General features: G+C 30.3%; 1 protein-coding gene across 7 annotated transcripts in view; it reads left to right on the forward strand.

The window, feature by feature from the left end:
- LOC143041934 (kelch-like protein 5) overlaps window positions 1-13094 on the forward strand; it is a 70685-nt gene that overhangs the window by 18603 nt on the left and 38988 nt on the right. The window contains exon 1 of one of the 7 annotated variants that reach the window (XM_076214087.1): window positions 4691-4774. The exons of 3 other annotated variants lie outside the window; for them this stretch is intronic. Coding sequence is in view for 1 of the 4 variants with exons in the window: in XM_076214081.1 (XP_076070196.1) it covers window positions 11992-12077 (86 nt within the window). In the remaining 3 variants the exon portion in view is untranslated. Of the gene's footprint in view, window positions 1-4690; window positions 4775-11773; window positions 12078-12260; window positions 12319-13094 lie in introns of those variants that run through there. 3 more of the 7 variants (XM_076214090.1, XM_076214081.1, XM_076214089.1) reach the window with 3 other exon arrangements.

Consider the following 13094-nt stretch of genomic DNA (forward strand, 5'->3'; position numbering starts at 1 on the left):
TGCATTTCTTAGTTGTTAGCCATGGTTAGCAGTAACTATTAAATTAGAGCCAAAATTTCTGTCAAATAATGGAAACAAACACCTTTGATTAACAAATAAGAGACTGGATAATGAGGGTGGTTTACTGGATTGATGCCCAGTATAGGTGTAAACTGAGTGTAACCTGTAGCTAATGAAAAACACCTTAGAACTATCTACCTGGCTGTACTCTGTAATTGGATTAATTATCCTGTTATTAAGTGAGGTCAGTTGCATAGAATAGCAGTATTTAGGTCAGGGTCATTGGTTTCTAACAGAAATAGTAAAGGGCAAAGGTGTCACAGACACAGTGGCCAAATGAAAAAAATAGTAACTTACAAAGGACCAACACTGTATTTCAGAGATGTTAGTATCAAGGCAAAAAACTGACACTTTGATTGAATAAGAAGATTGAGAATAAGAATATTCATTGAATCCAATTAAAGCCAAATTGAATTGTAGCCATTGTTAACAATGTGGTAAATGTTTTACACATTGTACATTGTAGACAATGTGGTAAATGTTTGACACATTGTACATTGCAAACAATTTGATAAATGTTTGACACATTGTACATTGTAAACAATGTGGTAAATGTTTGACACACTGTTCATTGTAAATAATGTGGTAAATGTTTTACACATTGTAAACAATGTGGTAAATGTTTGACACATTGTACATTGTAAATAATGTGGTAAATGTTTGACACATTGTACATTGTGAATAATGTGGTAAATGTTTGACACATTGTACATTATAAACAATGTAATAAATGTTTGACACATTGTACATTGTAAATAATGTGGTAAATGTTTGACACATTGTAAATTGTAAACAATGTGGTAAATGTTTGACACATTGTACATTGTGAATAATGTGGTAAATGTTTGACACATTGTACATTATAAACAATGTAATAAATGTTTGACACATTGTATTACCAATGTCATTTCAACTGATCGGGCGGAGCTTACGTTTTAATTTGCATAAGGACAGTCTATTTGAAGTTGTGTGTCATTAGGATGATTGCCGTTATAATTATTACTGATTTCTAATCACCTATCAGTGCATTCAAAGGAATTTCCAAAAGAATAACTGGACACTTCATTGATGAGTTTATCCTAAAACACCTATCTATAGATGGAATGGTTTATTATGAGCGAAACGGTTAAACTCCGCCCAGTCAAGTGAAATAAATTGAGTAATACATTGCAAACAATTTGATAAATGTTTGACACATTGTACATTGTAAACAATGTGGTAAATGTTTGACACATTGTACATTGTAAATAATGTGGTAAATGTTTGACACATTGTACATTGTGAATAATGTGGTAAATGTTTGACACATTGTACATTATAAACAATGTAATAAATGTTTGACACACTGTACATTGTAAATAATGTGGTAAATGTTTGACACATTGTAAATTGTAAACAATGTGGGAAATTTTTGACATATTACATTATACATAGTCAGTAACATGGCAAATTATCAAACCAAACTTTAAATTCCCCACTTTGATTGTCAGTGAAAAAGGTGAATATCTTGTCTAACTTCTTGTGTTCAGATGTCAGTGGGTAGAGTCTTCAATAATACTCATACTGGTTTTAAAAAAGTCTTTTATATTGTCTTTTAATCTTCCCAGCTGGCATCATGTTGATGTGTACGATCATAGCAAATTCATGTAATAGCATAATAAATTCTTCATAGGAATCTAACACATTAAGGATATTTTGACCTGCCGAAATTTTCCAACACTCACTTCAAAAAGATTGCTCTATCTGGTCAGGATGGTCTTAGATAAGATAGATCTCGGGGGGGGGGGGGGGGGGGGCCACTTCCTATGTAATGACTGGTAGGGATGAGCCGCTGGAATAGGTCACTATTTCATGCTTCATGATATATGAAAAGGGTGAGAAATTTAGATTAAATATATCAATAGGTTGATATTATCACTTGCTGGATTATATCATAAGTATCTGAAACTAATCAAATGTTGTATTTATTTTTGATGCGGTTAAACCACTGTCGTAAATGCATCAGCTATTTGTCAAACCAATTAAACTCTTATTTATTCAATGTGGTATTTCCACTGAGGTTAGTTATAGATGCAATAAATCCAATCATTTTGACATTTCCACCTAATTAACATGAAAGGTTTGTATACATGAAACATTTAAAGAAATTCCATAGCATAGTGTCAGCGTCCTTCAAGAGGGAACGGCAAAAGTAACTTTTTATCAGTTTATAATTAATGTTAAACTCAGTAAAAGTGATACTATCTGAAGTGTTACTACATTTATCTGACATAACATATTTTATTGTCTTTTGAGATTGAAATTTCTTCATAATCAAAGATATAAAAGGGGCAAATAGAGGAAAGTGTTTAAGATGTAACGAATTTATTGGAAAAGCAAGGTGTGATTATTGCGACTGCGTTGCCTCTAACAAGAACTTGAAATGAGCGGGACCTCAAAATTTATGCATATACTAATGTACAAGAAGATGAAAAATATCCAAATATATCTATAGGTCTGTTTTTTGTTCATTAATATATGACAAGGTATATATTTTTGATAAACAAAATATATGAAAAGGGTGGGGTACTTGGTGTCTCAGCTGCTCACCCCTACCAAAAAAAGTTTGAAGTGGCCCCCCCGAGAGATAGATAGCTATAAACTATCACTAAAACTCATTATTACAGTCAAATAACTTATAAACTATTTATGTAAGAAACTAATGTATGAGTAATAATGACTATCAGTTGGAGGTTCATCAAAACATACTAAATCTTTTACTTGATCAATATAAGATTGTAAGATGTATAGTGACTCACACATTTAATGTATACTGGTGATTTTTAGGCTCTAACCTACAGTCGCTTATCTTATTTATATCCCAATGATTATAAATTCTGAGAGTGAACTATAACAGTATTTTTTGTTTGGCATCAGAAAACTCAGTTTGTCTGTGAATCTCAAGACTTGAAGTGGGATTATTTCACTAATTGGAGAGAATAGTGTCTCCTCTGTTAATGAATTTGGGCATGTGGTTATTTCATAATTTTTTTGCATCAATAATGAATATTTCAGTATTTACAACCTTGTTCTCAAAAATTTGTTTCAAGATTGATTTCCCAGTCCATTACCTTTTTTGGTATATAAAAATATCATCTCAAGACAATGAGTCATTACCATTGGGCTTAACATTTAACATTGAATTTTCAAAAAGATATTTTTATGGCACTGGCAACTGATAAAGAAAATGTAGGTTTATAACTAGTCAAAGAATTAAGAGAACTGATTTATAGCCCTTTCTTCAATTTTCTTTGAATTAAATTAACTGAAATGTATTCTTCTGTAAGAACGTTGTACTTTGTTCTTGTTTAGATTTTTTAAGTTGCATTCTGCAATCCAATGTTGCATTATTTTTCAAGATGTTTATTTATGACTTACAATTTCGTTCATCTACTTCATTTCAACATCAATGGCTAGTTGTTTCATTGGCTATCATACTGCATCTCCTCATTTATATATAGATAAACATAGGTTATGCCATTCAAAAAAAATTGCTAGTACAGGTATACATGGTATATTAAAAGTCAGAATATTAATTTTTGGAATTTTTAAAAGGCAGTTTTCTTTGTGTTTCTAAAGATATGCTAACAGCTTGAAATACTTTTGAAAAACAATGTGTGTTTATTTTTATTTTTTTTAATAAAATTATTTGGGCTCACATTACTTAAAAGTTGCTTATTCTGTCATAATAACTTCCAGCAAGGAATGATATGCAGCCAAATGTCATTGGTGTTATGATTAATATACTTGAGTTAGCTCCCCTTGAACATAACAATAACAAAACCTCATGAATATCCTTGGTTTTGACAGTACTATAACTGTTATACTATTTGAGTTCTTGCACTTATAGTGTTTGGTTTTGTTTGTTTTTTTATAATTATCTCCCTTTACTGTCCATCTACTTTTTTCAATAAATATTATGCATTAGACTTGCTACATAAGTTTTTTTATTTTCAATCCCATGTTTTATTCCATTAGACAGACCCATAATTTTCACACTAAAATCTGGAAAATGTATGTAAAATAATACAGCTATTAAGAGTGAGGCTTGAACTTATTAGATCTGCCCCTGATTTCCTTAAACTATTGTGATCCAAATGAGATAACAAGTTTTAAGAATAATGATACTTTGCAACTGGAGAAGAATATAAGGGAAAGCATATGATTCACAATACAAGAATAGCTTAGAAACTTTGCAAAATAATTTAGCTACTAATTAAAGTGCAGTACACTCAGTTGAAGTAGTAAGACACTGGAAGTACTTGATATATAATGTCACTAACATAATGATAATAGTCATATAACAATTAGGATATATTTTGTTAGGAGACAATGGGTTATGTTTATGTAAATAATTCACTCTATTCTATTTAACCATCTTATTTCTTTTGAATCTATTGGATGACCATTTTGATTTTTGTTTTAATTTTAGAATTTTGAAATTTAGAAAATTAGTTTTTCAGTTTTGGATGAGACTATAAGTGCATTATTAAAGTTGCCTTTCTTTGGACCCCTAACATACATAGACAATATCATGTCATTGTCAAGGTTTGCCCTGATAGAATTGTGACCCAACATTTTATCACAGATGTCAATGTTCATGTTGTAGTATACATGTATTACAAGAATAAGGTTGGGATTATTATTTATTCTAAGTTCATATAATTTGTAACAGGTAATTTTTGTTTTCTAATAATACTATAGTTTGTTAACATTTATTTTCAAAATTTGAACAAGAATTTTTAATATGATTGTTAATGTACTAGCAATCCACTAAAGATCATACTCAAGAGAAGAGATTTAATTCATATTATTTTTAACTGTAACTTTGCAAACTTCAATGATGAGCACTAAGACCCACACTTACTAGTGTTTTATTTATGCCCCACCTACGATAGTAGAGGGGCATTATGTTTTCTGGTCTGTGCCTCCGTTCGTCCGTCCGGTTAAAGTTTTTGGTCGAGGTAGTTTTTGATGAAGCTGAAGTCCAATCAACTTGAAACTTAATACACATGTTCCCCATGATATGATCTTTCTAATTTTAATGCCAAATTATAGTTTTGACCCCAATTTCATGGTCCACTGAACATAGAAAATGATAGTGCAAAATTCAGGTTAAAGTTTTTGGTCAAGGTAGTTTTTGATGAAGTTAGTTACATCAACTTGAAACTTAGTACACATGTTCCCTATGATATGATCTTTCTAATTTTAATTCCAAATTAAAGTTTTGACCCCAATTTCACGGTCCACTGAACATAGAAAATGATAGTGGGAGTGGGGCATCCGTGTACTATGGACACATTCTTGTTTGATATTTAAGATTGTATGTTACAATATGAAACATTACATACATTTTTATACCCCTGCCTTTGCAGATGGAGCATTAAGTTTTACCCTTGTCCATCTATATGTCCATCAATTAGATGTGAATTTTGGTGGCATCACTTTTACCATTATAGGGTTATGCCTCTTTACTAATAAAATTGCTGAATTTATCATTTCCATTCTCTATATTTTTAGTTTGCCTTAAACAAATGTAATGAAACTTATGTGCATTTTTTTTTTACAACAAAACACAAATCAAGTTAAAAGGCCTCATTTTTATTTTTCTAGTTATGAAGCTTAAACACAATGCTTTGCTTGTTACCAAAAACTTCAGTTCAAGTACAAATTAGGGAAGTGTCATTTTTACCAGGTGTAATACCACCAAATCATGGTATATCACATCCGGTTGTATACGAAAGTAGGTCGAAAAAATATTCCCTTGAATTTGACAGTTGTAGGTAATTAATCCTACGTTTTATTGCAGTAAAACCATTTCTGTGTCATAAACATATGTTTTGGGTATTTCAAAACACCATTATTTTTTATTTGGGATTTCTATAGAAAATTTTGTAATCTTGAGGTTACATGGTGACTAAACCTTGCACACAGATAAAATAAGGGGAGAAATTTGATTGGTTAACTTCCAATGATGGTTATTTTCTTATATGCAATGAAATGTTATGTGAATTTTTTTCTATAGAACTGGACAGGATAAAACTTTACTCATGCCAAGTATTTCTTTATTTGAAACAAAGATAAATTCTGCACATTTTTTTGAAAAGTGCAAATTTAACAAAGACTTATAGGGGAAAATCAATGGTGGTATTACACCTACCATACTTAAGTTATGTCCCTTTATAAAGTTATATGTGTAAACAGGGGTATCATCTGTGTCCCATGAGCACATTCACCATTTATTTATTACATTTTCAGCAAAATTTAAAAAGAACTTTTCTAGACATTAGCCCTAGACTCAACAGTTTCATCTACGACTCCTTCAAAAGATAGAATTAAAATCACAAATCACGGGCTCAAACAATTGTGAAATAAACATTTGGACAGGCAATCAGAACCCTTGGAGTTTACCTTTTAGTTGGATTGGCTAATGATTGTCCTTGGCATGCTCTTGAAGCAGTAAAAAAATCTAAAAATGAGCATTTATCAAATGTATTAAGCTCTCTACAGTAAAATCTTTGCAATATAATTACTTAGGGTCTCAAGTGACCCTTTCTGGCTTTTCTCAATGAAATCTATTTTCCTGTGGCAGTCAAATCTCCACGTAACCAGTCTCTATGACGAATATCTACATTTTCTATAACCTAGTTTATTGATTTATTATTTATTATTTTTTATTCCCTGTCTTGATATAATTGGCAATTGACATAAAGTAAATAACAATCAATCATTTCCCTTCTATTCATTCTCTACTTTACATTCTATTTATTCTCTCATCTTTATCTCTAAATGTTTCCGATAATAGTAACATGTCGACATGCATTACATGATATAACACTTTTTGTCATGATAGCTGATAAGATTCCTTGAATCAGTTCTCGTCTGATGAAAAATAATAGCTCGTATGTGTAGAAAATAAACTTGAGTTACCTCCCCTAAATTGGCTGGACATAAGGAATTTTTTCTGGCATTCTTGGTAATTTATATGTAGGTCAAGGTACGTGTACTTCTGATGAAAGCTAATTACCCATCTAACACCTGTGATTCTGTTGATAGAGTCCTACGGTAAACTTCTGAATCGCTACATTTATCTTTTGGCAACAGTTTGCATTTTATCATGTTTTTGTGAGGTTTTGTGAGCAGTACATCTTGATGGATGTGTTAACCTTGTATTGGTACTAAAAACTGGTCTTTAAAAATAATTTTAATCAGGATGCTTGTTGAAGTAGGTAAGTGTATAACTTCAAAATGTGTTTTTTCTTTGGCTTAAGAATTTGGTGTCATTGAAATTATCCAAATTAACATTGCTTTGATGTAGTATGCAAATATTTTAAGTAGTTTATATTATTCTGATAGCTTTTTCATAATTCATAAAGTAATATATTCTGTGACAGCCTGTTTGTAATGCATTTTGATATTGCAAAATACACATACTTAAAGACTAATATCTAATGAACAGTGCTGTAATTTAATAGAGTTCTTGAATCATACAAAAAATTGGTCTTGTGGGACATTTGGATATTTCAAATTTTTATCAGTCAAGACTGACAATTGTCTAGACTGACACTTTCAATAATTAAAATCTTGTTTAACCCTCAATTTTGGGTGGAGGTTGTGTGGAATGTTGTTTTTCTTTTTAACTTTTTTTGATTTTGCCATAATGTGTTGTGTGTTATCAACTTATGATTTTATTTTTGATTGTCCCTTTCAATGCTGTCTTTTGTGTCTCTGTTGTTAAAAAATGAGCTACATTTTGTATTTCTATCACTAGCGAGTATCTTCCTAGCCAGTCATTTAAGAGTCACTGGACATGGCTGTTGTTAATTCTTTATAAAATATTCATTTATCTATACAAATTAAGAAATAAAATTTTGAGTTTTGATTGTTTTATAACTCATTTCTGAATTAAAATGACTAATCCAGGGCAACGGTGAGTGAGTCTTATGACTGCTAATTAAGCAGATATTTGTTGGTTGGAATATTATAAATTCAATATAGATTTACAAATGCTTTTTCTTTTCTCAAAAGAAAATGGTATAGCAAAACAGGTATAAACTTATGTTTGGTCGTCAAATGCAAACTGTGACCCTGATCAACACTTGGCAAGGGGTAACAGTTTGGAATTAGTGTAAAATAAAAAGTTTTTGAACTTGAGTCAATAGAACAAGATTATGATTCTATATAAGGAAGTAAAATATACCAAGTGGCAATGGAAATAGTGATAAACATTGACATGTGGTCATTATGGAAATTTTATGTTTAATAACACTTCTGTGTCATATAAACTCATATTACATGAGTTTGACTGTCCCTCTGGTAATGTATCTTTCGTTCCTCTTTTACATTGGGCTACCTTAAAATTGTTTTGAAAATTCAGGTTGCAACTTACAGCATAAGTCATGTAAAACCAATGACAAAGAATATAAGATGATTAATACATTGTATACATTCAGTCGTGATTTAGAGAAAGCTTTTTGGAAAAAGTACATGTACCTATTTGTGTTTTCATGACTGTCTGCCTTTTTTATAGATTATAATCTGGCAGGACAAATGAGCCTTGAAGAGCTAAAATAATTTTATACAAAGATATGTAAAGTTTACTTTGTAAATTGACATCTTTCCAGAATTGGTTTCCACCTATACATTCTTAATATTTTAATATCCCATTAAGCTACCAGTCATTTTGTGTTTAGATAACAAATCAAAACTTCCTTCAAAATAAACAGAATAGAATGAATGCTGGACTTTATCCAAATCCTTGATGAGATTGTATATATTGACCTGATTATACCAAATGTCAAATGACCACTGAGCTAAATTTAAATAAATAAATAAAACTACAATCTTGTTACAAATGTAAATTTATGATTTTGTGATCCTGATCATAAGATTGTGTTAGAAAATCATCTTCATGCTGAGATAGACATATACATGGCTGCTCATAGATAAGCTGTAATTTCCTTGAAGATACTCATTTAATATTTAATTTTCAATGATGTGTGCTTTGCTGGATATCAGCAAATAAAAACACACCCATCTTGCTGTGTGCTTTGCGAATATTGTAAAAGTTTAATATGTCTTTGTTTTCAATTAAATTCATACTTTTATTTATCTAAGTGGAATCCAACTCTAGTATCTAGACAAATCTTCATTGAGGCATTCCTTAAAAAATAAGTAAGAACTAAGGATGAATATATTGTATGAGTTTTAGTTTTAGAAATAGTGATGTCTGTAATGGTTATATTTAATGCTTTATGTTTACCCATAATAATCCCCTTTTTATCCCTACCAGGGATGTTTGATTCCATGTTTTAGGATTATGATCAATCTACCAATAATACTTTCAAGTATTTTAAAGTGGCAATCCATAATGCTCATCCTGTTGCAAGGCTAAATTACTGCTCCTTTCAAATATATATCTCATTTCTCATGGCAGTCTAAATTTCTCATACCTTAATCCGCAATGCAATCCATTACAGAACCTACCTATCATGCCTATTGTATTTAAATTGTTCATTTGTTCTGGTCATGAAAATATAAAATATTTACCAGTGGAGGTTAAGCAACCAACAGTCAATCATTATACTTATTTCAAATTTAAGTATACTTCCACTGACTTCTATTTTATCTCGATCTCAATCTTACTTTACTTTCAATTTAATGCTAATTCTTAGTCCAGGTAAATACTCATGGTTTCATTCATTTAACCTTACAAATAGAAATAAAAGTCTGGTTTTTCTACATATATAGTTGTTCCTTATTTCTATTAGCTTAATCTCAGTTAGATTGTCAAATGTAAAAACTATGATTCCTTCCTTAGGTCACAAAAGTGTATTTGAGTTATCTCCCTTCTACCATATTTTCCATTTTCTAAATTCTCTAAGAAAAGTAAGTCAGATACTTGACCAATCCTAATACAATTGTACAGAGTCAGAATTGTATTATAATGTTACAATCCTACAATTCCCATACCAAATCAGCACCAATTAGTATGTCTTTAACATATTGAACTTTTGGAAGATCAATTCTTGGACAGTTATACAGATACTACAGATAAATGGTCAATGTCTATTAAATCTTATAGTGTTGTTTAGCAGATGCTTTTCATTATTCACTATGTCACTTTGTGTTATAGGCAAATAATGATTATTTCAACTTGACTTAATTGATTTGGGTCTTCCAAAAGGAAATTTTCTTTAGTAAATAAGAGTTCCATAGGGCAGGACAAGAAAAGAGGTGCTATGAGGGAAATTCAGTTTCTTTGGACAGTACATGAAGGGTAATTCTGTATAAGCCATATTTGCTACAATTTTTTTCTGCAGTTATTTACATTGATACTTTTATGGATGTAGATAAATGAAATTATTACATTGGTTGCAATGAATTACATTGATTTCCCAGTTAGATAAAAACCGATAATTTCACATGTGAAATAAACGTGGTTATTTCACTCTCTGACGTCATACAACAATAGGCGTTGTCAAGACGTCGATAACAGCGGATCAAAACAAATTGTGAATGCGTAGAAAAAAAGATATAGTTCCTTACATGTTATACATTAACTTCTTACACAAAAGCCATTTGCCAATGTAATAAAAAGAATAACTAATTAAAGAATTCAAATATCGAAAAATATTCAACTCGTGACCGAACAACACTGATAATTAACTCATGCGCTACGCGCATTCATGAATTAATGTGTTGTTCGGTCACGTGTTGAATATTTTTCTCTATTTGAATTCTTCGATTAGTTATTCTATAATTACAAAGCACTTTTCAATTGTGTATGACCTGACATTTAGTTATAAATATAAAAATAACTATTGTTTTACTTTACTTTTTTAGTAGAAAGATAAACAAGACTCAAGAACACATCTTTGTTTCTCATTTTTGGATAGAGTTAAGGGAGGGGGGGGCAGGGGGAAGAGTGAAGACAAATGCAGATTTTGTGATGTTCTGGATATCAATTGTAACTGAAAATCTGTCAGTTGAGGCTTTTTATTATAACCTCTAGATAATCCATGTTTGTAAAATTTCATAATTAAAATTATCATGATCATTTTTATATGAATTTTTTGAACCGCTTTTAAATGGTTGAAATATACATGTAGAAATGCTACAAATATGCCCTTGATCATCAAGCTAGACATTTGTTGCATATTCAGTGAATTATGTAGTATAAGGTTTATTTGTTTTTGAGAATGTCGTTCGTGTAAAAAAGTACAACCAATGAAAAAATTATCATCAGGTACAATAATTTCTGCTGATTAAACAACAATAATAATCACTGCATTGAAGTTAAACAAAATATAATTAAATCTGATTAAAAATAGAGAAGGGATTTTGAAAATGTAGTACAAATGTCAATTCATTGATTTTAACAGGGACCGGAAAAATTTGGAAGAAAACATTAAGAGTTCTGAAAAAGTTTGTTAAAGACAATTTAATGTTTAAAGAAATCTACTTAAAAATCATTTCTTTATATCTATAAATTATTGGGGTATTGAACTATAAGTGATCTGTTGATTGGATTGTTATTATCAACAATCAGTTATCAATAAATATTATCTCATTGTGTCTTCAGGGCAGTAGACAGTATTGATTATTGATAAGTTATCTCCCCTTTCAAGGTGAGATAATACAGTTTGTGTATTACATAGTAAGATCAATAAACTTGCAGGTGCAAAAGTATTTACCTATACCTCAAGGCAATTTATTGTTATGTCTGATCATGTGACTAAACAGTCGTGACCCAATATTAAAGGTGAAAATCGTTCAAGTATGCGACCAGTTTCTTAATATGGGAAGTAAACTAGTAAAAAACAATGGTGGACCTATTTAACTTTTTAAGTTGTTCGAATTATTGAAATCAAATAGAAAGTTTTTAACAAAATGGGAGATGATTTAAATATTCCTTCACCTCACAGAAATCGTTTGATGAGATTGTCAAGATCCGTAAGCCATGATATGAACAACAGGTAAAAATTGTTTGTTTACATGTTTATGTATTGTTTTATCTGTTTGTTTATGACAAACTTTCAAAGGTATTTTGATATGTATATATACCTTTGTATATGTATTAGATTTACTATGTCTTTGTTCTCATTTAAATACGATTTAAATAAAAATATTCTATAAATGCGACACAGTACTAAGTATCTGGTCCTTTATTGTTAATGTGAAGGACTTATAAATCTAGTGAAAAGTGTAAACAAGTTGGTGAGTCAGTCATACTAATAGGTCAACTTTCTACTTATCAATATTAAAATTGTGTATTATTATCAGCCTAAATACTGTATTTTGGTAATATGGACTAGGGCCATATGTTTGATGCATTCATATTGTACTGTATAAAAGATAGAGGATATACAAAAGGTTAAATTCTAAAGAAAAATTAACAGGTTCTTAAAAAATCCAATATAAATAAAAACATTAAATAAATTTTATGTAACATTTGCTGTTCAGGATGTCCATTTTGTACAAGTACTCTTACTTTCTGAGAAGGGGCAATTGCTTTTAAGATAGCAGTTTTTTTGGAAATTTTTGCATAGTTTTAAACCACAAATGTGTTTTCCTAGAATTTTTTATTGGGTTTAAATGATTTTTAACTAATTATCATTTCATTGTTGCATCAAGTTTAAAGTACTGATCAAAATAAAATAATACCTGGAAAACTTCCCTAATTTTGGAAATTATTACCCATTTAATTTGCTGGTTTTTGCACAACCTTACAAAATCAAAGCTACTGGGTCCTGACTCTAAGGATTTTTCATGTTTTTATCATACATGGTATCAATACTAGTATATTTCATACTGTAATAATATAAATATTGTAGTATTTTAAGTGAGTAAACTGATGACACTTGATTTTCTTGAAGAAGTTTGTCGGGAGTGTTAGTCACCATTAAGCTCAGACAAGGATATTGTCAACACGCTTGTAATCAATTAACATAGTACTTACAGGGTACAAATAAGTGTGTCAACACCCATTGTTA

The sequence above is a fragment of the Mytilus galloprovincialis genome, chromosome 8 (genome assembly GCF_965363235.1).
Source record: "Mytilus galloprovincialis chromosome 8, xbMytGall1.hap1.1, whole genome shotgun sequence".
Taxonomy (NCBI): Eukaryota; Metazoa; Mollusca; class Bivalvia; order Mytilida; family Mytilidae; genus Mytilus; species Mytilus galloprovincialis.